Source organism: Apium graveolens, chromosome 5, assembly GCF_009905375.1.
Source record: "Apium graveolens cultivar Ventura chromosome 5, ASM990537v1, whole genome shotgun sequence".
Taxonomy (NCBI): Eukaryota; Viridiplantae; Streptophyta; class Magnoliopsida; order Apiales; family Apiaceae; genus Apium; species Apium graveolens.
Window position 1 is genome coordinate 204,175,932 of NC_133651.1, and position 27,015 is coordinate 204,202,946.

Genomic DNA, 27,015 nt, shown 5'->3' on the forward strand with positions numbered 1-27,015 from the left:
GAATCAATATAAATTATATAAATTTTTTAATTAATTTAACTGTTATCTCATCATATTAATATTTCTTGTACATATCAGGTGTCATCATATTCTAATGAGTATCATGTTTGTCGAGAATTATTTTCATATATAATATTTTATTAACAATTTTTATATATTAATTTTTGAAATTGACATATATAATTATTTTCAGATATTTATCCAATTACATTTTTCTATTTTATTTATTTATTTCATAATTATTTTAACTGGACTCTTTGCACATATTTTCATTTTTTTTCACAATATCTCTGACTATAAAATAGCTTTTTATGCTTAATTTTTTTTAATTATTAAAATGTGTTAAATTAATATTATTCATCTCAAAAAACTTAAATGATCCAGAGTCCAATCCGATAATACGAGATACTGATGGATTTGAATATGGATTATGTTATTAAAAATCCGAAAGCGATACGATCGAATTCGATCTAACAAATTTAAATGAATATGGTAGTAAAATCCCATCCAAATCCGAGTCGTTCAGAAAGCCTGCCTGGGGGCATAAATAGAAATTTCATTATTTTACTCCTTTTCTTTATCTGCCTTCTCTGCTCCTCACCGAAATTTACCCCTTTGCTCTCTTCCACCATTTTCCGGCGGAGTTGCCGGAAAATTCACTTTCCGGCAGTTTTATCAGGTTTAACTATCTTATGCTCATCTAATTGAACATTTCTGCTTACCATTTTGAAATTTTACTTGTTTAATAATCTTGCATATGTATAATCTCTTGCTGGTTTTCATTTTGAGTTTATTAGTTAAATTTTGTTCAAGAAAGTGTTGAAGTTGATAGCTTTTTTTTTTGTTAATTAAGTAAGGGGCTTTTGGGTTTGTCTTTGTTTGATTATTTGATCACAAAGGTGCATGCTTTAGTTTAACCAGTTCGTGTGTGAAAAAATGTGTTTGTGTGTGTGTGTTGTTGTTGTTTAGTTAAATCATGTTCAAGAAACTGTTAAAGATAGCTTTTTGGTTAATGAAGTAGTGGGCTTGTGGGTTGATCTTTCTTTGATCATTTGATTTGTTGGCAGTCTAAAAAAGTAGATCATAAGGTGCATGCTTTGATTTAATTTGTTTGTGCGTGTGTGTTGTGGAGATATAATTGTATTGTATTTGATATGTTTATGATGTGACTGATTTTGTTTTTTGTTGTGATTTTATGGTTGGTGGGGTTTATTCAAGAATTTAAGGTATGGAAGATGAGTTTAGAGGCAAGGCTCCTCAAAATTATGGTTCTGCGAGTTCGCAATCGAAGGCGGAAGGGAAGAAGAAAGTGCAGTGGAATTTGAATGACTGGGAAGGGGATGGTGCTATGTTTGCTGCAGCTCAATCTGATTGCAGGACTAAGCAGTTGTTTCCTAGTGGCTCAGGAAAGTGTGTAACTACGAATGTATCTGATAGTTCTTCCTTGGTGTTAGATGAAAGTAATGTGCGTAATGAGAGAGGGTTGCGTGAATTGGAGAAACGGAAGTGGGTTATGGTGGCTGAAGATGACGAGGTAAATGAAGAACTCGGGCCAGCTTTTTTGAAGTTATGGGAGCATGGGCCCCCTATAACTGAAAAGGAGATGGAGAATCGGGAGGAAAACAATGGAAAGAAAACAAAGATTGATACTGGGGTTGTATCAAATCGTGCGTTATGCCAGGTGGAGGATTGTCGAGCTGATTTGAGCAGTTTAAAAGATTATCATAGGCGGCATAAGGTCTGTGATGTGCATTCCAAAGCTAATCAAGCATTGGTCAAAAATGCGATGCAGAGGTTCTGTCAGAAGTGCAGCAGGTAGTCTTTACAAAGATACTACTTTCAAATGCTTTGGATTGTATTTATTGTCTGTAACGACGAGTTTGTCATGGCAATGAGATTAATTTTACTTACTGCGAAAACTAGTTTGATTGCATACATTATTTGACTTCACTATTCTTTGGTCCCAGATACATGTTTTTTATTTGGGTCGAGTTGTAATTTTCATTATTAATGTGCTAGCTCCATTGCTTATATGGTTGCAGGTTTCATGTTCTTGAAGAGTTTGATGAAGAGAAAAGAAGTTGCCGTAGGCGTTTGGAAGGTCACAATAGAAGGAGAAGACAGGTGCGTTCTGATAATGCAACTAATGGAACTTCACTGGACGTGGAGCGTACTAGCAGTTACTTGCTGACGAGTCTACTCAGAATTCTCTCCAATATGCACGGCAAGTAGTTCTATACTTCTATTCGTATTTAGCAAGAAAAAAAGTAGTTGTATTCATGCTCATGTAAATATTGATTGATCACTTTAGGGCTCTCCTTAGTTAGTGTTGATGTATCATATTAATGAGTATTCAATCTACCTGTCTATTTTTGTCTAAGCTAAATATGGAATTTGATCTGGTATCAATCTATCAATGAACTCTGTGGTATTAATTCCTAGCATTTTTTGTCTGGGTGGTAGATGTTATGATAATTGTACATTTCTATATGATGTGAAGATTTCATTTATATCAGAATTTGGCCAGAAAGTTTTACTGTTTAGTTCCTTGCTTACTTCGGGTCATAAGCGTAAACTTATTAACCCGAGTTTAGTACTTTATATATGATACGTGTTAAGAAATTCGGTTCGTTTCTCATGAAAATAAAAGAGTTACATCTTTCAGGCAACATAAGTTTTTTTGTCACTTTGTCACAGTTGTATCCAAAATAAATTATGTTATATCTGAGAAGCTGAAAATTGCAAACTGCTATCAAAACCGCCATATATATATATATCAGTATACAATAATACATGATAAGATAATCAAGATGGTGCATTAGCATTGTAGTTCTCTAGGTCAAGTTGCTCTGATATGTATTCTATTTTCATTCTTTGGATCTATGTATATCTGCAAAGAAAGGAAGTCAGGTATGAATTACTATGTTGGGATAAGCAGATTGAAGCAATGTAGTACGAATTACAAGTCTACAATCCACTACTCAACCTTCTGATCCTATTTGGTTATTATGAGCTTATTTAAGAAACAGTACCATGGTGGGTTTCTAAGGTTTCTAATCAGCATATATGTTTGATAAGAATTTGGGAATCTAGATGTTCATTTCTTAAATTACTCTTTCCATATATAATACTCCCTCTGCTATTTACGCCATTGAGTTTATTAGCATATTCAAGGTTTGACAGTTTCTGAGAAAATATTAATATTGACAAGTATGCTAAGAAAGTCGAAGGGACGAGTAATAGGGAACAGAGGGAGTTTTACTTCGTGGAGCTTGGACAATGATGTATACTTTTAGTATTACTTAAAATATAATTACTATATAAATTTTTTATGGCTTAAGATGCAGTTTAGTCTTGTCGTACATGAAGTATACCAGCAGGATTTGCAACTCTGAATGCTTGACTAAATCTTTTCTCGAATTTTGGTATTGTGGTTGGTGCTCAATATTTTTGCAGGAAAATTTTTCCAGACATTTTTCTTACTCTGACCAAAATTGATGCCTTTTCTAGTTTGAACTTAGTAGTGCTTTAGTTATTAATATTATTGTTTTTTAGAACACCTGTTTCTCTTTTCTTACTGGTAATGCAATTATTTTAGCACTTCGGCTCTGACTATCGTATGGCCTACGTTTGAGAGTATAACATTTGCCTTTAAAGTTCGGTTACATATATGTTTTGTTTATTGCTAAGGTTGTCTTGTTCTGTTTTATTGCTACTGTTTTATTTTTTACTGAAACTGGCATCATAATTCTCTATGACTATATGAAATACAGCTAGTAGCTCTCATCAAACAGAGGATAAGGATCTGCTGTCTCATATATTGTCGAACTTTGCTAGTCTTTCGGGAACAATCAATCAAAGGAATATCTGTGGAGAACCCAATCAATCTCAAGATTTGCAGGATGGTGGGACATCTACTAAGACTCAAGGACAGGTGCCAAGATGAGTACAATCAATTATTTAACCATTTTAATCTGTTCATTTCATAATATATTCTTTGTGTTATTTCTTAGGATTCTTCTAGATCTACCTTACAAAGTCCTGCTGTACCCGCATCTGAATTGACCCAAAAGAGAGTAAATGTAGATGTTTCTCATGATGAAAATTTGTCTACTCAGAAATCTTGTGCTTCAATTCCAATGGGAGGCATTCCAGCTAAAATAAATGATATGCAGACTTCAGTAGGAACGATGAAGTTGCATAACATTGACCTAAATTATGTTCATAATGATTTTGAAGACTGCGCGGAGAAATTGGAGAACTTTAATGCTCATGTAAAGCCGGCATTACACCAAGACTCTGACAAGGCAAGCCAACATCAAAGTGGAAACTCAGCCTCAACATCTATTCAGTCTCCATCCAGAGTTGGTGTAGAAACCTTGGTATTTTCATCACTGTATCAAGAAATCTATTTCTTAGTGAAAATTCAATACCAAATTATGACCTAAGATTTAGTGTAGTTATTAAAATTACTCGTTTTACAACTAAACATTAGATAGTGCATGCATATGCTATATGTCTCTGCCTCTCCACACAATAATATGTTGTGATGTGTTTAAAATGTGTAGGCTCCAGTATCGGTAAGCCTGTAGACTATTTAGTAGGCATAGACCATTGTTTAATGTGACCTATAAACGTAACCAGTCAATACCTGGTACACATGGTTGGTGGTTTATTTGTGCCTTTTCAGGGGTAGTGTCACAGTAAGTTTAGGATCACCTGTCGTCCGTAATACATGGTTGCTAAGGTGTCATGCGTGCTAAAATGAAGTGCTTCGTAAAATCATGTTTGTTTGTGATTATAGGATCTGTTTTTTATTTTAACATTTCAATGATTATCATGTTCTTTTTAAAACATTGGGTGAATGTGTTAGAGCTACAGGGTTAGGCCGAAATTGATGACTTATTTTTCCCAAGAGTAACCATTAATTTTTTCATCTAATTTTATTTTAAACCTAAAGTTGTCTTACATAGATATGTTTAATGATCACAGAGTTGCACAGATCAGATTGTTTTTAAGCTCTTCGGGCATGACCCTAGTGGAATCCCAAGTGACCTGCAATGCCAGGTAAGCCAATATATATTGCAGCTATATTTTTCTACCGAGTCCCTATGATCTCTTTGATGCAAACATGATCTCAAATTTATGGTTATATTACTTCTGGTAGCTTCTCTCCTGGTTAGTGAATACTCCTACTGAAATTGAAAGCTACATCAGACCTGGATGCATCATGTTAACTGTCTATCTTCGAATGGAGAAGTTTAATTGGGAGGAGGTATCTTCTTCTCTCTATATCGAAGTAAAAACAGACAAAGACCATTAGTTAATTATATTTTGTCATTGTATACATTGTTCGACCTATTTTTATATATATGCGAGATTGTTTGTGAATCTTGTGGTTTACTCCAAATATTTGGCTGTGTAGATCATTACCAAGTAGTAAGTACTGATGTTATTGCTTTGTTTTAGCTCTGTTGCAATCTCAGATTTAGTTTGAGAAAGCTTCTGGATTCATCCTCCAACACCTTTTGGAAAACAGGGTGGATTTATGCCAGGCTGCGGCATCGTGTTGCATTTATATATGATGGTTTGTTTTGTTCTTAATTCTGAGTGCCTAATCCCTGTTTCCCTATTCATGCTAAGTTTAACCAGATTGATGTGTTCTCTTTCGTGGAAGTTGCAGGTCAGGTTGTGCTAGACGCACCCTTACCACTAATAAATGACAGAAGCTGCAAGATCTTTAGCATCAAGCCAATTGCAGTTTCTTCATTGGATGAAGTTCGAATTGTAGTTAAAGGCTCTAATATTTCTCGGTCAAACACAAGGTATCATTTTTACTATTAGTGATGCATGAAGCATCATCACTTAATCTTAAACACATGATTTTGAGTTTAAATGTCTTCTCATGGCCTTGAGACTATTATTGCCACTGTTATTCTTAGTTATAAACTTATATACTTCTTTTTAGGTTACTCTGTGCACTGGAAGGGAAGTATTTAGTCCAGCAAGATTCTTCTAGTCTAATGGATGGTGCTGCTTCATTTACTGACAATGACGAGATCCAGTCCATAAGTTTTCTGTGCTCGATACCTGATACTATTGGGAGAGGATTTATTGAGGTGACATCATTACCTTTTCTTTTTCTGTGTAGCCAGCATGTAAAATTCTTTAGATTTCAATCTGTAATCTGTGGTCCGAGCACCTCAATTTATTGGTGCGTCTTCTTTACCTTTAGCGAGCAAGATCTTGTGATTAGGTTTTTTGCTTGTGTGTTATTTTCTGCGTGTATACTCGGTGGAAGAGCCAAAAACTATGTCCAGAATAAGCTAATATTTACTGAATTTCGAAATTTAAACTATGCATTTGATATATATAGTTCTTTACATGAAAAGAATTCAATTTATTTATTAGTAATGCTTTATTACAAGGTACACAAAATTTTGTCAGTTAAGTACATATTGGAAGAGTCACTGTCTGTACTATTTTTTTTTAGATTTATGTAATATGTCTCCAACTTCTTGTGCATTTAATACAAGTTTAACACAAAAAATCTACTAAATACCTCTATTTTATCAAAATTTTTGTAACTTATTGAAATTACATATATTATTATGAATGATAAAGTTTAACAAAGAGTTGTAACATAACCGGTGTTGCACTTTTAAAAATATAATTACAAAATTTAAAACATAAAAATTAAGTGTACTTGTGAATCAATTGTGGATATTAGAGTGTACTTGCAAATCATTTGTGGATATTAGATTCTGACAACATACATAGAAAATAGATTAATTATATAAGCATTTGTACGTACCGATTCTATATATTTCATAGTTAAAAAAAGTTGATATAAAGCAGGAGAAGTCGAAAAAAGTAAACAAAAAATGATTACTGAAATTTCTGTTTAACATATTCAAAAAGTCAGGGTAGGCGGAAGTGCAGGTTTGTTACTACGTCCCTCCAATCCTGTGTGTACTGAATAACAAACAGGTCTCCAGTATCAAGATTTGAACAATTGAAGTTTTTTACTTCTTTAATGATGAATTGTTAACTTGCTTATAGTATTGATTTTATTCTTCCCAAATTTTATGGAAAAGGTCACTTTCTTGTGATTTTCTTTTTCAATTGATCGCCTTAGTTGTCTCGTTTTATCCGAGTCTCCTGGAGAGTTATGGGTACTAAATTATAAAAAAGGAACTTGTGTAAAAGAATCATTTATAATGGTCACAGAAATTACTACTCAATTTCTGAGCAACTGTTCGCTATTTATTTGTTTTACTCCCTCTATCTTGATGTTCCTTGTACTTTATTGGTGTTCTAATTGATAATTTAGAATATCAAGCTTCTTTGCAACATATAACAACATTCTTTTGTAGTAAATTTGTATTTTAACCATACAATGTGTTGAATAGTATCCTGGTATATAAATCAACCAAGGTCTACTCCTACCACCTTAAGATTTTAGGAGAGTTCTTATCTTAACATGGTATAGTTTAGGGAGGGGTCTTGTTCGAGTTCTCCCACCTCCAAATCACCAAATGTTTAATTTAATTGTTTGTTTACCTGTCTGATTGTACACTCATATGAGTGAGAGGGAGTGTTGAGATATAGTATATGATCCAAGTTGGGCCTCCTACCAACTTCAGGTTTTGGTTGAGTTTGTTAGTTAACACTATTCATTGCTATTAGGCCCATGTCAACCAACCTCCCAGCATATAAGTGGCTTGGTTTTAGATCTATTAAAGCAATGCATTCACCTGTATATATTTTGCATCTAATTTCCTTCTACAGCTGTTGACTAATTATTATGATATTAGGTTGAGGACCAAAATCTCAGAAGTAGCTTCTTCCCCTTTATAGTCGCTGAGCCAGATGTTTGTTCAGAAATTCGTACTTTAGAGAGCACTATAGAAGGTTTTGAAGCTGCTGATAAAGTAGAAGGAGCTACTCAAAGATGCGAAGCCCGTAGTAGAGCTTTGGACTTTGTACATGAATTGGGTTGGCTTCTTCATAGGAATCACTTGAAGTTTAGACTAAGCACCATGGCTCCCAAGCAAGATTTCTTCCCATTTACACGGTTCAGGTTTATCATGGAGTTCTCCCTAGAACATGATTGGTGTGCAGTGGTTAAGAAACTTTTGGACATTCTATTTGGGGGAACTGTAGATGCCGGAGAACATACTTCTGTTGAACTTGCACTGTTGGAGATTTGTCTTCTTCACAGAGCTGTGCGGAGAAACTGCAGGCAAATGGTTGAAACTCTCTTAAAATATTACCCTGACAATGTTGTAGAAAAGTTTGGATCAGAGCAGAAGCATACCTTTGAGGGTACATACTTATTCAGACCTGATGCGGTTGGTCCTGGGGGATTGACTCCTCTTCACATTGCAGCTAGTAGGGAGGGTTCTGAGAGCATATTGGATGCATTGACTGATGATCCCCACCTGGTATTTCTCTCTGTAGAATTTCACTATTTAACTTTGAAAACACGAGCAATTTATACTTGGAATTACAACCTTAACTTATTTTTAAAATGCATATGAACATATTAGACTGTTAAATTCCGTTCTTTTTATTTGAATTGATCAAATATTATTCCTCTGTTAGTTTAAGAAAAGCAATCCTGTTCAGCGAAAATGAGGGTTACTACTTACAGAGTTACAGATACCTTATTGTGACTTTTGATAATTGTCTCATTCATCTTTGCATTCCATTGGTTAGCCAGATAAATAGGATACAAACTTTAACTTTCTCAGTACTTCTAATTTTGATTGTCAATGTTTAGGTGGGAATTGAAGCATGGACAACTTCCCGTGATTGTGCAGGGTTGACACCTCATGATTATGCATGTGAAAGTGGCCATTACTCATACATCCAGTTTGTTCAAATGAAAATTAAAAAGAAATCAGAAAATAGACATGTAGTTGTTGACATCCCCAATACTCTTCTAGATGGAAACAAGAACTGGAAATTGGCAGATGGACGTAAAGTTACGGAAGTTGGTAGCCTTGATACGGAGAGGTGTGTGATGAGAACAGTTCAGAGACATTGCGGTTTATGTGAACAGAAATTGGTTTATGGCAACTACAGAACATGTCAAGCATTTTGTCGTCCAGCACTACCATCGATGGTTGTTGTTGCTACTATTTGTATATGTGTGGCCCTGCTTTTTAAAAGCTCACCCATGGTCCTTTATGAGTTGCCGGCTTTCAGATGGGAATTTCTGGAGTATGGATCGAGCTAAAAAGTAGGTTTATTTGGCAATGGTACTTGAACTGTAACTTCCGTTTTCTCTTTTCATAATTTACAGGCCTAGACATAAGTTTAAATTGTGCAAACTTGTTTGACTTTACCTGTCAGTTGGAGAGTACTGTTATGTTTATATATACTGATTTGGTTCCAGTAGATAATAGAATGCAATTTATATAAGAATGCAGGTGCTTAATGATTACTGTCTAGTTTTAGCCTATAAAATAAAGGCCGTGGAGTGGATATCTTTGCATGGGCTTATTTCTGTGACAGCAGTGTTGTCAAGAACACGAGGGCAGGGCCAGAGCCTGGGCCTTTAGCAATCTAAGATTTGTTGGATTTAAGTGTCCCAAAAATTCTGAAAAGCTCTAGTATGTCCATAGAGTGTATTGAGATAGATACAAGTTGTGTGAAGATACATGCACATGGCATTTTTACCCACAACTTTAGGAGAGGGAGTGTGTTGAAAATCATTAGAGCGTCAAATAATTGGTCTATATCCTTTCTCCTTAAAGTACCATCGTACACATATAATTCTTTGGAGGAGAGGTCATATACCAATTGTCTCAAGTCTTTGACTATATTATTCGTGCAAACTGTCCTTGACTTTTGGAGTTTTGGGGTCTTTTATTATGTTCTTGAAACACCCATCCTTTTTGTGAATGAATTTTTTGATGGTTTCTTGAATTAATGTTGAGTTTCCACTCAGGTTTTGTGGAGTGGACAAAATTGAGAGAGTTTGTATTTCATGCATCAAGATTTATATGCATACAAGTGCCTCTGAGTTTGAGCAGTTTGTGTACTGTTAGATTCACAGTGGTGAAGGTATCAATTTGGATCCCAAATGCATAAGTGAAACGTTTTAATTAGTTTCTTGTATTCTGTATCTCTGTTAATTTTTTATTCAGCTATTTCCCACTAGATTAACTAATTAGAAAATGTCACATTTGAATTTGGGATGCTAAATAGGTTCACTAATTTGATTTTTTAACTAATGACATTTATGTATTTTTTGAACGTATAAGATATTTGATACCTTTTTATATGAAGGGACTTGTACAACGCAGATGACTGACTGTTCTTATTGGAGAAACAAGGCAACCTCTTGCGAAACTTTACATAGTGTTGCTTGGTGCTAAATTGCTTTTTGCTGAAATAGTGACATTGTTAAGGCTTTTTCGATTCTTGATCAAAGGAAGGCCCTCTCTCTTTTTAGGTTCAGTATCTTGATTGAAGCTCTGAAAGATGACTATTCTAAAACTAGTAGAGTCTCTTTGTATCGAGTGGCTATGGCAAACACTATTGTTACCGTGTTTGGTTATATGGGCGATTCTGAATGATGTAGAGATCTGGTGCAAAGTTTCGTAAATTGAGATTGACCCAGAAACAAGCACTTATAATACTGTATTTGGTGATTTAGGAAAGAAACTATTGTATGATAATGTCAACAATAAGATGGAGTACAACAATGCAATTGATGCATTCTCCGATGTAGGTGATACAAAGTACATGGAACAGTTGATTAGAGGCTGAAGGCCATAGTTCACAGTTTTTTGGGCAAGATATATCACGAATACCAAGTTAAAAATCTGTGGTCATCTCCACCAATTGAGGTACACATTCTTCAGTGGGGTATATAAGTTATATTCCCCAAATGGGTATTGTTTAATCCGGCCTTATGGATATCCTTCCTTTGCTTTGAAAAAGACCGAGTCAGAACATTCAAATGAAGAAATACGTGATCCAAAAATGCGTATCTTCGGGATACGGGATCCAAAAATGCATATCTTCGGAATACGTGGTCCAAAAGTGCGCATCTTCGGGATACATGATTTACAAATGCTTATCTGCCAAAAGGATAGCCCTCCCTTCCAATCTGCAGACGTGTTGACGTTCAGTTCCTGGTAAGTCCTTTATTAATAATTTGTTATATATACAAATATATGTATGCATTGACATTATATACATGTAGATTTTGATTTTCTGTTGGATTTATTTGTATGTTAATGATTGTTAAATTGATTTATAGATCGAAACCTGACACAGTGATGTACACATTATATGTGTATCATTGTATTTAAAGGCCGAGTTGATTTTGAAATTAGGAAAGAAGAAGAATAAGTGTTTGTATACATTTATGTAGATGAAGAAACCAAATATATGTACTGGATGATACGTATCTTTTAAACCGGTGTTTGAAAAGAGAAAGTTGACCCCGCTTTATTCAGGTACATCTAGGTTAAATAGTCGGACTTTTGTCTTTCTTCTTCAATTTTGGAATCTTCCTTTAAAAGGGAAATACATTAAAACTCTCTGCTGTCTCATCAGAGCGTATTGGTTTTTTTTTGACACAGGTGCTTTTTGTAGTGTTCAGTTGGCTAGGAAACTGGAGATATTTGAGGTTACCTCATTCTTCAAGGCATTTATTTTTTTTGCATGAAGGCAGATAATTTGATGGAGATAGTCAGATGCAAAGAGTTTTCATGATATTCAACGATCATGGATGTAAGACTGTCTCTACGACGTTCTCTATAATGATGAAAGACCTAAACAAAGGAAGGTTGGACTGATAGGCTTATGATTCATAAGAAGATAAACATATTGAGGTTAGTGATCATTCTATATTTCTGTGCAAAATCAGTACCACATTATTATACCAAGTCTTTAAATTTGCTGAGTCACCTTATCTTCTGGTTTGGCAAGTAATATTGTTATTGTCTTCTTAGTTATCTTTAGCGCAGATAGTAATTTTTCAATAATTTTGTTAGTTACATATAAATAATTTGGTAACGTACTTTGTTAGAAAAATCAGTATTAATATGAAATTAAGCAAGCTGACCTTGGGAAATTTGGTAACTAAATTTTGTATGATTTTAATTAAGTCTAAGTCGTACCATTATGAATATCTTTAGCTATCTAAACTTACTACGAATATCAACTTTTATATTTGTTTTAGTGTGAGTTGTACTTTAAATTGACTTTAGATTGAAAATTCACGGCTTATGAATTTTAAAAAATATTGTTGAATGAATAAATTCTTTGTGTATTTTGTGATCTTAATTATATTTTGGACATAGGAAGTAGGGTATTACTCGGAAATTAATAGTATGATAAATGATGTTTCAGTAAATACACTTGGAGTAGTTTTTTTTTCTGTGGTAGAAATTAAAAAAATCATCAGGATTTAAAAATCTCAGAAGGTTGCTTGTCCTAAACTCTGGGAACTACTTTTGTCACATCTTGATTCTCGATCTTAAACGTTAATTTAGTTAGCAAAAGACAACGGCAAAAGATCAGTGTACATTATCATATGCACTATTGCACTCCTACCTTGAAAAACTGCAAATGATCTATTATTCACTAAGTTACATATTGTTTATGCTGCACAAAGAATCCGTTCTTTTACATGTCAATATTAATTTACACAATATAGAATGACAAAAGAATACAACTATGCAAAAAAGTCAAATTTCAGTTAGGCAACAGCGTAACATGAATTACAGGATCTTACAAAACATATTTTTTTTTCTGCTTCTCTTCACCTTCTTTGAAATTTTAGTCTTCCAATAAAATATGCAAATAACAAAGCACATAAAATGGGAAATATGGCGATGATTATAGCCACAATACCCAATCTATTATGGTAAAACCCAAAATAGTCTTCTAAGAATGAGTTAAGTGCTTTCTTTTCTCCAAATGCAGAGATTTCTTGTTTTATATCCCCATATTGTGGTGTGATAATTCCATTCAGAAATCATGATGTTGGAGTTATATAATATAACCAAACCCACCATTTTGGAATTGCCTGCGGAGTCGAACAATAGTAATCTTGTTAAGACTAAATAGCTATGCTTTACAACTTGTTACTTCTATTCAATCAAAAACATTTTAGACAGTATTGTGAACCATTTCTAGGTTTGTCTGATCCCACTTGAGCACCATCCTGACTGTTTTAGGCATCCAGATGGAGGCCTAAGCAGTAGTCCCTTAAACTGGGGTTAAATATCAAATTGGTTACTAAAGTGAATAGAAAATATCAGTTTTATCACCAATCTCAACGGGGTATCGTTTAAATCACGTAAGTTGGTATAACAAGCCCAAAATTTTAAAAAATATGTATAAATATATTTCAGTAATATTAAAATCTGAAACAATTATGGACAATCAAATTATGTATAAAGTTTATTTCTAGGCGGTATCGTGCAAAAATACAAGAGTTTTACTCGCTTTGTTATTTTTTAAAATTAAATCAACGAAAAATAGCAATAGAATTAAAAATAAATATCAAATAATTTTTTTAACATCTGAATCTGAAAATATTATCAAAAATAATAGTCACAAATTCTCATTTGGTTATGTAACCATGCAAAAGAAATATGTAGAACTCAATAAAAGACTATTTATTCGTCGAACACATATTTAGTGTTGAAAATTTATACTTAAGTTGCTGCAACAACCATGCTGGAATTCATATATTATCTATAATTTCTTAGTTATTATGAATGTTTAAATAAATAACTTAGTAGCAGTTGTAGGATTGTAACTATCTAGTAGTTATGGTTGATTTTAGGAGGAAGTTATAGGCAGTTCCTTATCTTTAGATTAGCAGTTAGCATAGTTATTGTATAAAAGTTCAGTTCTGCAGATTTATAATTATGAAGTCTATTCATAGAAATGTGTTTCTCTTCTCTCCTACATTAACTAGTTTCTTATTTTCTACATAAAACTCCATCAAAATGGTATCAGAGCCCTCTTCTTGAGGGACCTGTGATTGAAAATTTTAGTTTTATTTTTTTTCTTCTTCCATGGATTCAGAAACCCCATTTACTTCATTAGCACCACCGGTTTTCAATGGTGAAGGTTACCATGTTTGGGCAGCAAGAATGGAGGCTCATCTAGAAGCCAATGATTTATGGGAAGCAGTGGAGGAGGACTACGAAGTTCCTCAATTAACAGATAATCCAACCGTGGCGCAGATCAGGTTGCATAAAGATAGGAAATCCAGAAAATCGAAGGCAAGAGCAACGTTATTTTCTGCAGTCTCCGCTGAGATCTTTGTCAGAATTATGACTATGAAATCGGCTTTTGAGATATGGAATTTTCTAAAAAAAGAGTACGAGGGAGATGAGAAAATGAAGGGAATGAAAATCCTAAATCTAATCAGAGAGTTTGAACTCCAGAAGATGAAAGATTCTGAGACCGTGAAAGAGTATTGTGACAAACTACTTGGTATCGCGAACAAAGTAAGATTACTTGGTACCGAATTTTCAGATTCGAGATTAGTCCAAAAAATTCTTGTCACTCTTCCAGAAAGATTTGAAGCTACTATTTCTTCGTTGGAAAATACAAAGGACCTGTCAAAAATTAGTCTGGCAGAATTGATGTATGCTTTGCAGGCTCAAGAACAACGCAGGCTTATGAGATCTGAAGGGTTTGTTGAAGGTGCGTTACCGGCCAGTGTTCAATCAAACCAAGGAAGACAATGGACAAGAAATGATAAGAACAGGAATGGAATTGCATTTTTTGATTTTTCCAACACAAGTAAGGGACCAAAATATGATTTCCCTCCTTGTAAACATTGTGGCAGAAAGGGTCATCCACCTTTTAAATGTTGGCGAAATCCTGACCAACAATGTGAAAATTGTAAGAGAAAGGGACACCATCAAAGAATTTGCAGGAGTAACACAATGTCACAAGTGGATATAAAGCAAAAGAACGTTGCTCAAGTTGCTGATGTGGCTGATGAGGAAGAAGAGGAACAACTTTTTGTAGCATCTTGCTTTGCAACTAGTCATTCAAGTGGCAAGTGGTTAATTGACAGTGGTTGTACCAATCATATGACGTTTAATCGTGAGCTTTTTAAGGATTTGGATACTTCAGTGACTTCAAAAGTGAAGATTGGAAATGGAGAATATATTGCAGTCGAAGGAAAAGGCACAGTGGCACTTGAAAGCACTTCAGGTACAAAATATATTAAAGATGTGCTATTTGTGCCTAACATCAGTCAGAATTTGTTAAGTGTTGTTCAATTGACTCAAAAAGGTTTCAAAATTATTTTTGAAACAAATCAATGTGTAATTAGAGATGCAAAGAATAACGATGTCTTCAAAGTGAAAATGAAAGCAAAGAGTTTTGCACTTGATCCTTTAGAGGAGGAGCAGGCAGCATTTCCTGCAACACAAGTCAATACAGAAATTTGGCATAAACGACTTGGCCATTTTAATCATAAAGCTGTGGTAAATCTGCAAAGGAACGAATTAGCTCAAGGTTTGCCTTGTCTTGCATCTGAAATTTCTAATTGTAGAGCTTGTCAGCAAGGAAAACAAGTTAGACTTCCTTTCAAGCAATCAACTTGGAGAGCCATTGAAAAGCTGCAGTTGGTACACACTGATGTTGCTGGACCTCGCAGAACTCTATCACTAAATGGGAGTAGGTATTATCTGATTTTCATTGATGATTATACCAGAATGTGCTGGATATATTTTCTTAAATTCAAGTCAGAAGTGGCTGGTGTGTTCTGGAAATTCAAGCAATGGATTGAAAAACAAAGTGGGAAAAACATCCAAGTATTAAGATCTGATAATGGAAAAGAATATACATCGGACCAGTTTAATTTTTTCTGTGAGGAGACAGGAATCGATCATCAACTCACAGCTCCGTATACTCCGCAACAAAATGGAGTCAGCGAGAGAAAGAATCGTACCATAACAGAAATGTCAAGATGTTTGTTGTTTGAAAAGAACTTGCCAAGGGAATATTGGGCAGAAGCTACACACACTGCAGTTTACCTCCTCAACAGGCTTCCTACAAAAGCTGTTTCCGGAAAAACTCCATATGAAATCTGGTATGGTTACAAACCTTCTTTAGAAAATTTAAAAGTATTTGGATGTTTATGCTTTGTGTATATTCCTCAAATAAAAAGGGACAAGCTTGATAAAAAGGCCGAGGCAGGAGTATTTATTGGCTATAGCACACATTCTAAATCTGCTTATAGAATCTTCCAACCAAATACCAAGAAGATTTTGATAAGCAGAGATGTTCATTTCATGGAAAATGATGAATGGGACTGGAAGGATAAACAAGCAGTTCAGTTTCCAAACCAAGTTTCAAAATTACAGCTTAATGAAGATGAATTGGTTGATGACATTCCTGTTCGAGGTATGAGATCTCTTTCTGATATTTATCAAAAATGCAATGTTGCAATACTTGAACCTGCAAGTTTTTGGGAAGCTAAGAAGAATCTTGAATGGATTAATGCTATGCATGAAGAGATCAAGATGATCAAAAAAAATGAAACTTGGACCTTGGTGAAAAGACCAACTAACCGGAAAGTGATTGGAGTGAAATGGGTATTCCGAACAAAGTTAAATCCAGATGGCTCGATCAATAAACATAAAGCTAGACTCGTTGTTAAAGGGTATGCTCAAATATTTGGAGTTGATTTTTCTGACACTTTCGCTCCTGTTGCGAGATTAGATACCATAAGGCTGTTACTTGCTATGGCTGCACAAAAGGGCTGGAAAATCTATCATCTTGATGTTAAATCAGCATTCTTGAATGGCGTTCTAGAGGAGGAGATATATGTCGAGCAGCCCGAGGGATTTGTTGTAAAAGGAAAAGAAGATTATGTGTACTTGCTTAAGAAAGCCTTGTATGGCCTTAAACAGGCCCCTCGAAGTTGGAACAGCAGAATCGATGAATACTTGATGAAACTCGGTTTTAAGAGAAGTTTAAATGAAGCTACTCTTTACGTTAAAGGTGATGAAATTGATTTTGTCGTTGTTTCATTGTATGTGGATGATTTATTGATTACAGGAAGCAACGAAGAACTTGTAAAGATGTTCAAAGAGGATATAAAACACACCTTTGAGATGACAGATTTGGGAGAGATGGCTTATTTTTTGGGAATGGAAATAAAGCAGAAAAAAGGAGAAGTGTTTATTTCTCAGCGAAAGTATGCTAAGGAAATTCTCAACAAATTCAGAATGGATGATTGCAAGAGTGTGGATACTCCAATGTCCCAAAAAGAGAAGTTGATGAAAGAAGATGAAGCCGAGAAAATTGATGAAAGTTTTTACAGAAGTCTAATTGGTTGTTTGATGTATCTAACGTCTACGAGACCTGATATATTGCATGCTGTAAGTCTCTTATCTAGATTTACAAATTGTGCAACTGAAACACATCTTAAAACTGCTAAACGAGTCCTTCGATATGTGAGAGGGACGCTGGATTATGGAATCAAATTTCGAGCAGATCAAGACTGCATTTTGCAGGTCTATTCGGATAGTGATTGGGCAGGTTCACTTGATGACATGAAAAGTACCACTGGTTATTGTTCAAAGTTGGGTTCAAATGTGTTCTCATGGTGTTGCAAGAAGCAGAATACTGTAGCACAGTCAACAGCAGAAGCCGAATTCATTGCTGCTGGTGCTGCTGTAAATGAGGCTTTGTGGTTACGAAAAGTGTTACTGGATTTAAATATGAAACAAGAAGGAAGGACAGAAGTGTTTGTTGATAATCAAGCAGCAATTGCTATCTCTCACAATCCTGTTTTTCATGATAAAACTAAGCACTTCAACATTAAGTTATTCTTTCTTAGAGAAGTGCAGAAAGAAGGGTTAGTTGATTTAAAATATTGCAAGTCTGATCTTCAGCTAGCTGACATATTTACAAAGGCTCTGCCAAGAAGTAAGTTTGAGTTTCTTAGAAAGAAACTTGGAGTTTGCAGCAACCAAAGTAAGGAGGAGTGTTGAAAATTTATACTTAAGTTGCTGCAACAACCATGCTGGAATTCATATATTATCTATAATTTCTTAGTTATTATGAATGTTTAAATAAATAACTTAGTAGCAGTTGTAGGATTGTAACTATCTAGTAGTTATGGTTGATTTTAGGAGGAAGTTATAGGCAGTTCCTTATCTTTAGATTAGCAGTTAGCATAGTTATTGTATAAAAGTTCAGTTCTGCAGATTTATAATTATGAAGTCTATTCATAGAAATGTGTTTCTCTTCTCTCCTACATTAACTAGTTTCTTATTTTCTACATAAAACTCCATCATTTAGAGGTACCTTTTTAATATTTAGTATGACCTATGTGATTTAAATAATACCCCGTTGAGATCAGTGAATAAAATGATATATGGTTTCCACTTATGTGACCAATTTGATATTTAACCCCCTTAAACTAATAATCTCAGCTCGAGAGTTGGACATAGCATTATAATTTTCAAAATGTTTAATGTACATACATATAGTAAACATTCATAGCAAGTAAAAATATATTATCAGTTTGAAGCCTTCATCTTACCGGTCCAGGTATCAAGAATCCTGAGAACAGGCTAAGAATAGTGTAAGTGGCCACGGCTAGTATGGAGGCAACTTTCATATCTGAGCTCAGTGACACGATTAGCATTCCCTGGTAACTAAAGTAGAGCAGTGTGAAGAATGTCACATAAAAGTACCAGACTACCTTGCTGATGGACCAATAGAACCCGATTGCCCAGTACGTGACAGTTGAATACACAAGTGCTTGGACCAACAAATATGGTATTTCAATACTCACCTATAAGAACACAGAAACTTGTTACATGACATGAAGGAGATGTTATGATTTGTAGTAGCATCTATATATTCGCCTATGAAACACTATATTACCTGTGCAAATGAGTATGCAAAGGAAGAGTACATTCCAGAAAACATTTCCCTGTACAAGACGGAGCGTTCGCTCGCCACAATTGCTATGACTGATGAGCAGTTATTCGTACCTATGACTTGCAATACTATAAATACCGATGATAGTATGTTAAAAAGGTCCTGCTGATCTTGGCTGTTAGCAACGGAAACAAACATGAAGCAGTTTATATTAATATATTCAGTCTAATCATGTTTTTTGTTGGTGCAGAACTTTATTCAATTAGGTCTTACATCTTTGCGCCTTTCTGCCATAACACCACTCCCATCAACACAGCAGAAACGGTTGCAAAAGCTAAGCACTTAAAGTTGTATGATGGACTTCTCCAATATGATAGGTTTTGTTTCCACAGGCATGCTTTGTACTGCTCCCATCCGCTGCGTGGAAACTGAGTAGGAAAATGCAGTTCTCTTGTACTGCCCTGTGCCTCTCTCAGTACTTCAATTTGTTTTATGTTCTCTCTGCATTAAAAAATGTGACGTAGTAAGGGTATAATTAAACGTAAAACATCAGCATTATTCTGACTTTGTTAGATGACCTACTTTCGGTACTAGCTTACTTCTATGTGCATATACTATTTACAAACTATAAATCACTTACTTGTAAACCTGAGATTCCTTGTACACTTGTGCAAAATCTAAACCAAACTGTTCCTCTATGGATCCCATAGTAATTTCTAACATCCATGTTGCTGGATTGTAGTTTTTTTTAATCTTTGGGACTCCAGGAATGCTCTGCGAAATGTTTGGTGCATAATCAAATATATTTGGTGTACATGTGGTGCTTATTTTGCTTTAAATTAACATGTCATGCTTTAGCCATGCTGTTAGCTAATGTATGAAAAATATCAATGGTCATGTAAATGTCATCATCTGCTAGCTTTACCTGAAAGTAGTCGATAAGCTTACTTGAATGCTGACCCAAGGGTCCTGAGTAAACTATTTGTCCTCCCTTTTTCATCAGAATTAACTGTACATATTAATTAAGCATTCAGCTCAGAATTTGTATTACTCAAGAGTCCCATACATGTGAAACTATTCTCACATTTTTCACATTCTATCTTCTACAAGCACTTAGAGTCATACCTCATCAAAAGCCTCAAAAATGTCAATGCTTGGTTGGTGGATGGTGCATACCACTGTTCTTCCAGTGTTCGCAACATTTTTCACTGCACGCATAACAATGGCAGCTGCTCTAGCATCCAAACCAGATGTTGGTTCATCCATGAATATGATTGAAGGATTTGAAACAAGTTCCACTGCTATGGTTAGCCGCTTTCTTTGTTCATTCGATAAACCACTCACTCCAGGAATTCCAACTAAACTATTTTTAATTCCATCAAGTTCAACTAATGTGAGTACATCGCTGACAAATTCCTGCAGTAAGCATCACTTATGGGTAAGGCTTATATTATCTAAACTTAAGCCTGTATCAATAATGTTGTATTTTTATATGTTAATGGTGTATTTGATATCTGCGAGAGTCAACAATACTGATAAAGGTAGTAGCATTATACCAACTTACAGTTCTTGTATCTGTGTCAATATGTGATGGTAGCCTTAACCAAGAAGAAAAGACTACTGATTCTTCAACTGTGATCTGAGGAGAATGAATGTCAGATTGTTCGCAGTAACCTGAAATCCTAGCAAAGGTTTGTTGAACCTTGGGGAATCCTCCAACCCGGATTGTTCCTTCAATATGTTTGCTGTCTTTTCTTCCAGATAGTATATCCATGAGAGTTGTTTTTCCTGCTCCACTTTCTCCCATCAAAACTGTTAAAACACCTGGTTTAAATGCTCCTGTCATGTCATGTAGAAGCTGAAGCCTCGTCTCCTGATATATCCCTGTTTTTCTCATTTCCTGTTTTCGGTTATTTTTGTGGAAAACTGTAAGTACTGGATTATTATGAAATTTAGAATAAAAGAACAGGAATGTCTTTTCCGACTGAATAATTACCGCTGGTGTCTCTACATAATACCAGACGTTCTCAAATGTTAGTGTCAGGGGCTCAAAAGGTAAGACCATTTTACTGCCTTCTTCTATCACTGGAAGAGTTTCACAGTATAAAAATTGTGGGTTATTGATACTTTGTTTTTAGCTTGTATTTTTGCCTTGTGTTTATCTGAAATAGGCAGTGGATAGAGATAGCTAACCTTTATTTGATGTATTATGCAACCAAGGTGTCATTGTAGTTAACTTTTCATTTTTCTCGGTCTTATCGTTATCTACATCTTCTTGCAGTTGCTGAAGTTTTTTGTATGAAATAACAGCCTGAGATGCTCCAGGAGCTAATTTCAAACATAGGATGAAGTTGTTGAGGTTAGTTGTGCTTTTGTCAATGATCCAAACTATATGTAGTACAAAATATGAATATTGCCACAGCTTACACTTTTTGTATGTTAAAGCTAAGGTGAATCCCACATTAAATAGTAATGTAAATCCAAGGAGTGCTCCTAGAGATATCCAGTAGGTGTAGCCTTCAAAGTTAAGCCCATGGCTTGACAGAGTTTCACGGCCAATTGTCACGTTTCCTGATGTCACCTAATAATAGAAAAAGAATTGTAGTGCTTTAGGATCAGAAACTGACTAAATGATTTTCTGCGTTGATGCTAGGCCTTGTTATCACCTTTTCCCATCTCGGAGCTAGAAATTCGTTAACAGATATTCCTATTTCGGCATATGACACCATTGATGTCCAAAAACCCCACTGCAACCATCCTGGTAACGAATCTGGAAAATTAAGACATATAAATGGTCAGCAAGCCACTTGAATGGTTTCAGTGAAAATATTGTGATGCGATTGAAGTGAGCTCTTACGTTGATGTTGCCACAACCTCAGTTTGACAAATTGAAGCAAGCATTCGGAATAGAGATACTGATGATTGGTGTAGGATGAAAAACAGCAAGAATTGGCAGAAAAACCTTGCATTAGCAGTATGTTATTATTAATCTTAGTTTTTTGCATGTCCGAGCTAAACAACCAAAAACCTGAGACATAATTATGGAAGTGTTGTTTTTTGCTCACCTCTCTACATCTGGGCTATACCCTATAACATAGTAGGTAAGAGCTGTCCAAATAAAGGACTCCACCAAAGAAAAGGGGATCCTTAGGAGAAAAGCTGAAATAGCATATGCCCAAGAAGGATAGAAACTAAGAGCCCTCTCTTTGTAGAATACTGGAAGCCTGGTGACAGTCATGTTTAGCTCTCCCATTCCATTAGTCAGGATTCGAATAATCCCATAAAACAATGAACCCATAATATAAGTTGAATGTTGCGAGTCCACATTCATTCTTGTACGTAGAAAGACTGTCATTGTTATGATTGCAATTATGATAAGCTGCACCAAGAAAAAAAAAATTGTTACCCTTTTATAAAGTCATTGTTTCAGTAATGCATCATGTTATTAAAAGCCTGACAGAAGGAACGCTACTCAGAGTAAGTATACCTGTGCTAATTTGAAAACATGAATGAATGAGTTTCGTCTGGTGAGTAGAATCTCTCTGTCTAAGCAAGCCTTAAACAAATCCCATTTGTTCGTAGAATATTTGTTGTTCTTATCATCAGGGAGTATATCCTTATTGAGATAGGATTCAGAATTTTCAACTGTCCTAGAGAGTTCATCATCAAGACTATGTCCAATTCGAGAGTTCTAGAATTTTTCACAAAATTCCTTCACTGTAATATATCTGTAAGGTACCTCAGAATTGTACCAATACTGTCCTTGGTCTTTTTTGGAGGTTACCTGTGCGATTGTATTTGAGTAAAGAAAAAATTGATTGAACATAACGTGCTGTCAATTTGGTTTTAATCACATACCTCTTGTAAAAAGTCAGCAACACCCTTTCTTTCTGGGCACTTGAAACCACAATCCTGAAAGAACTCGAGGGTATCGACTCGAGGTCCATGGTATACTACCTTGCCTTCAGCGTACAAAATTATATCATCGAAAAGATCAAAAGTTTCTGGGGCTGGCTGAAGTAGTGATATCAATGCAGTCACATCGGTGACGTGGACCAATTGCTGAAGGCAGCTTATGATCTGAAACGTGGTCGAGGTGTCCAAACCATTCGAGATTTCATCCATAAACAATACCCTTTTTGGACTGACAATCATTTCTCCTGCGAAAGAGATTTTCCCATATATAAAAGTTCATTTACATGCTTAGTTGTTGACGTAATTGGTTAACTGACCAGTTGCTAGCCTCCTCTTCTGACCACCTGAAATGCCCTGTCTTATTGCATCACCAACAGGTGTATCAGCACACATGTCCAGCCCAAGTATCTGAATGACAATAGTTACGTAATCAGGAATTTTTCTGTGCTTCACCTAACATCGTGTTCCTTCTTTATTCGAATACTGATTGAGTTACCTTTAACGTGTAATCTGTTTGAAGGGTTCTCTCTAATCCACTGACTGATATTGCCTGTTCAGCAAGAAGGCATTTATCAAGGAAATTTTTCAACTTGAGTAGTATATTCCTCATGTTAATTAAAATGTTACCTTCATATATGTATCAATTTCTGATTCAGGAACAATTCCTGCCTGCTTTTCTCTTCTACTAATTTCAGCCATTGTTTCTATAAAATAAATGGATGCTTGTTTACTAACTAATTTCTCTAAAATGGAGAATAACTTCACATTGGAACTAAGAGACCAGGTTCACGAAGGTAAGAATTTGTCACCTTTTCTGCTTTCGACACCTTGACAACGAGCAGAAAAATCAATTGTTTCTCTTACTGTCATCTCAGGAGTATGCAAGTCATGTTGGCTTATGTAAGCTGATATCTTCTGAGAATTGAGATCTTCTAACTTGCACTCATTGTAAGAAACTTCCCCACTTACCTGAATAAGATACAATGCCAAAATTGATCAGAGCTGACATAGACCTTAAATCCATGATTAAGCTGTCTACAGATACATGATCAGTTTTTCTGTGCAAGCCTCTTTTCATATATTATTATCACTAGCTGTCCAAGGATATCATATCATATTTTAGTCTCACTTTATCTCCATTTTTCAGGCTTCAGCATTATATATCAATAGCTCACAAAGAAATGGGTTGACAGGTAAAAAGACCTTCAAAGACTTGTCTAGTTTTCCTGCCAGGGCCTTTAGCAAAGTAGTCTTTCCGCATCCCGGTGGTCCGAGCAATAGGGTCATCCTGTAAAATTACGTTATGTTATCTTCCCGTTTTACTGTGTTTTAGTACTCATAAGAAACTCAGTGTGTTTCCAATTGTTTCTGTCATGCATATAGGAAATTTAAATACTGCATACATCTAATAAAGATTAATAGAGTTTATATGATCAGTCTCTGGACCTCGAAGGTTTGATAATGCCGTTGATTCCTTTTATGATGCCTACCTTCACTTCTGGTGACTTGCAGTAAGGGATCTGCGCATTAGGCAGAAGAACAGGAAGTGAAATTCGTCATGTATCTTGATAGATGTATTTTTAATGATTTTTCTGTATCTGGTAAATAATCATTGTATAGTATTTACAGTCATGCCTTGGTGAAGGTTTGAACACTCGACATCTTGTTAGAAACGAACAAATTACTATATACTAGGATCGAAACGTAGTCAACTTACAGCGAAAATGCCTTTGAAAGTGTTCCATAGTGTGGGGAGAGGCTCTCCGGGAACAACCTCACATTTTGCTTCAACACAGAGATTCTTGTATCTCACCTCCACTGTTGGCAGTTTTATGCCAACCCTGCAATTTCATTATAATTTTATTTGAGCTCATTATAGTCTAAAATTAATCATTCACTTGATGATTATTATTAAGAATGTGACAACAAATAAGGACAAGAATCAAGTGTCTTAATGCAGTTCAACACGTCAGTCTTATTCCAGATCAGATTGACATTCAAATATTAATTTGAACTCAATTTACATATATCACTTGTCACATCCTTAATAATTACATTAATATATGATACTTATAGAAATTAGTCACCAATATCACATCGAATAAGGAGACCAGTAAAGTTTTTAAGTACAGAGTATATAATCTCCCAGACTCTTGGCCGGAAGTATTGACCTGCCAGAATTCAAGATTCCACAAGATTATTGTTGTTAAACCGATATTTATTAATTGCGTGTTGTCCATTTTATGTACTGTCTTATTTCACCATAATAAAGTTTACACGGGATTGTAAAAATCGGTAATCGATACTAGTCGGTCTAGGTAGCGATTATAGATTAATCGGAACAAAAATCGGTATATTTAAATATTTTAATAATATTTAATATATTTATTATGAAATATATAATTGAAAAGTAATTTATAAATATTAATCAAATTTCAAAAAAAATATTTTTTAAAAATAAACTGGAAATTTTTAAAAAAATAGATAATTTTTAGAACAGCATATATAATTTGTTGGCACTACGTATTATTAAGAGACCCCACTATGTATTATTAGGGTATCCGATACAGGCTAACAAAACTTGCACGCATTTTATGTATACGACATGTAGGGTATCCACTGTTACATACACAATTTATGTGTACGTAAGAGTCTTAAAAGTAAGTTTCACAGGTCGGAGACATCAACTTCACACAATTAGACTCTCTCAAAATTCATTTTATTTTTTTAAGAGTTCATCCGGCCCTAGTAAATTACATGGAGAATTCGAGATATATACGAAAGCGGCGACAGAACCAGTATTCTACAAATTTGGGCTCATAATTTAATCTCGCTTATTAACATAAACCTAGTAACCAAACAATACGCATGCATTAAAAGAAATTAAGAAGCAGAGCAACAAGTAATTTACTTGTCCATGCGTTGTTTCATCTTGAGCAACAAACGAGCATTATCAGTTTGAACATGGTTAATGAGCTTGTGAATGAACACACGCTTCTCATCTGGACCTAGCTTTGTAACATCCACCACTTTGCTACCACCGTCTTCATCATCCTCAATCACAGACATCGTAGGAAGTCTCTCCATAGCTGCCCACTCCAACTCCTTCTCATCTTCTTCACTTGCCACTGACCCTCTCTCCAACCTGCTAGAGCTCCTCGTAAACGACACCTTTTTAACCATTTTTGCTGCCATCTTTCTACCTTGGCTATGATATTAGCAGTGTACAAGATTAGGACTAGCAACAGATGGGTTGCTCTACTCTACTCATCTTCCACCATTGCCTCCTTTATATAGCAAAAATAAAGCAACGAAAGAGACTGACATGTACAATAAACTACTCTACATTGCTTTTGATGTTTGTCATTATTTTATGTTTTTTTAAACCAAATTAGAAGACTAAGGTGTTTAGTTAGTTATGTTCATAATTGATGGTTGTTTGCTTCATCTCATATCACACAAATTGGCTTAATTGGTTAAACAAGATAACTATGTTCCAATCCCAATCCCATGATTCAGGAATTTATGATTATGACTAGCTTATATACATGACACATGTTGATAGTTTTGGCTGAATTTTAGAATAAATATTTTTAATTAAAAATAATTAAGTTGATAATTTTAATTAAATATTTCATTTTATTAGTATTTTAATCTACTTTTTGGTTTATCAATTTATTTTGTTATTAAAAATTTAATTTTAATGGTTACAATAGAAATTAAAATAATATAATTAAAACCATTTTTATACTCTACCTTATACACACCTCCCTTTAAATATGAAGGAATGAGTATCAAATTTTATTTCCCAAACTAAGTCACATGCATGGGGTTGAAATAAATGAAAATATTCCCCAATTTGGCAAACCAAACTTTTAGTTTTCTTATACCCACTTTTCTTGCTACACACAAAAAGTAAAAAAGATTATAGAAAAACACAGTAGGGAAAAAATGAGATTTAAGCTCAAGTAAAAGATTAATTTATTTATTAATTTTATTATATTAATATCATTCTTATTATAGCCCACATATATATAATTAGATATGGTTGTCGCATTTTATTTACACAAAAAAAAAAATCATTGTTTTAGATAATAGTCATTTTAGAAAATAATAGTATTAGCCGATGGACAAAAATTCACTTGACCAGGGATACAAATCTATCTATCTATTTATACTATATTATAATAGACGAAATAT

General features: G+C 34.7%; 1 protein-coding gene and 1 pseudogene across 1 annotated transcript; one reads left to right on the forward strand and one right to left on the reverse strand.

The window, feature by feature from the left end:
* The first annotated feature begins 521 nt into the window (after positions 1–521).
* Positions 522–21,927, forward strand: LOC141660596 (squamosa promoter-binding-like protein 12). The gene is made up of 18 exons (XM_074467585.1): positions 522–679; positions 1,219–1,815; positions 2,043–2,224; positions 3,774–3,934; positions 4,014–4,382; positions 4,993–5,067; positions 5,168–5,275; positions 5,470–5,587; positions 5,684–5,825; positions 5,969–6,119; positions 7,818–8,447; positions 8,786–9,266; positions 9,959–10,074; positions 10,745–11,153; positions 11,279–11,477; positions 11,604–11,855; positions 18,565–21,259; positions 21,554–21,927. The coding sequence occupies exons 2-12, from the start codon at positions 1,229–1,231 to the stop codon at positions 9,242–9,244; spliced, it is 2,982 nt and encodes a 993-aa protein (XP_074323686.1). The 5' UTR covers positions 522–679; positions 1,219–1,228; the 3' UTR covers positions 9,245–9,266; positions 9,959–10,074; positions 10,745–11,153; positions 11,279–11,477; positions 11,604–11,855; positions 18,565–21,259; positions 21,554–21,927.
* Positions 12,685–26,175, reverse strand: LOC141724714 (pleiotropic drug resistance protein 3-like; annotated as a pseudogene).
* Between the last annotated feature and the right edge of the window lie 840 nt (positions 26,176–27,015).

Coding starts and splice junctions, on each gene's coding strand:
- LOC141660596 (XM_074467585.1), top strand. CDS start 1,229: ATGGAAGATGAGTTTAGAGGCAAGGCTCCTCAAAATTATGGTTCTGCG. Junction 2,225..3,773: donor AATTCTCTCCAATATGCACG/GCAAGTAGTTCT, acceptor TATGAAATACAG/CTAGTAGCTCTCATCAAACA. Junction 4,383..4,992: donor GAGTTGGTGTAGAAACCTTG/GTATTTTCATCA, acceptor TAATGATCACAG/AGTTGCACAGATCAGATTGT.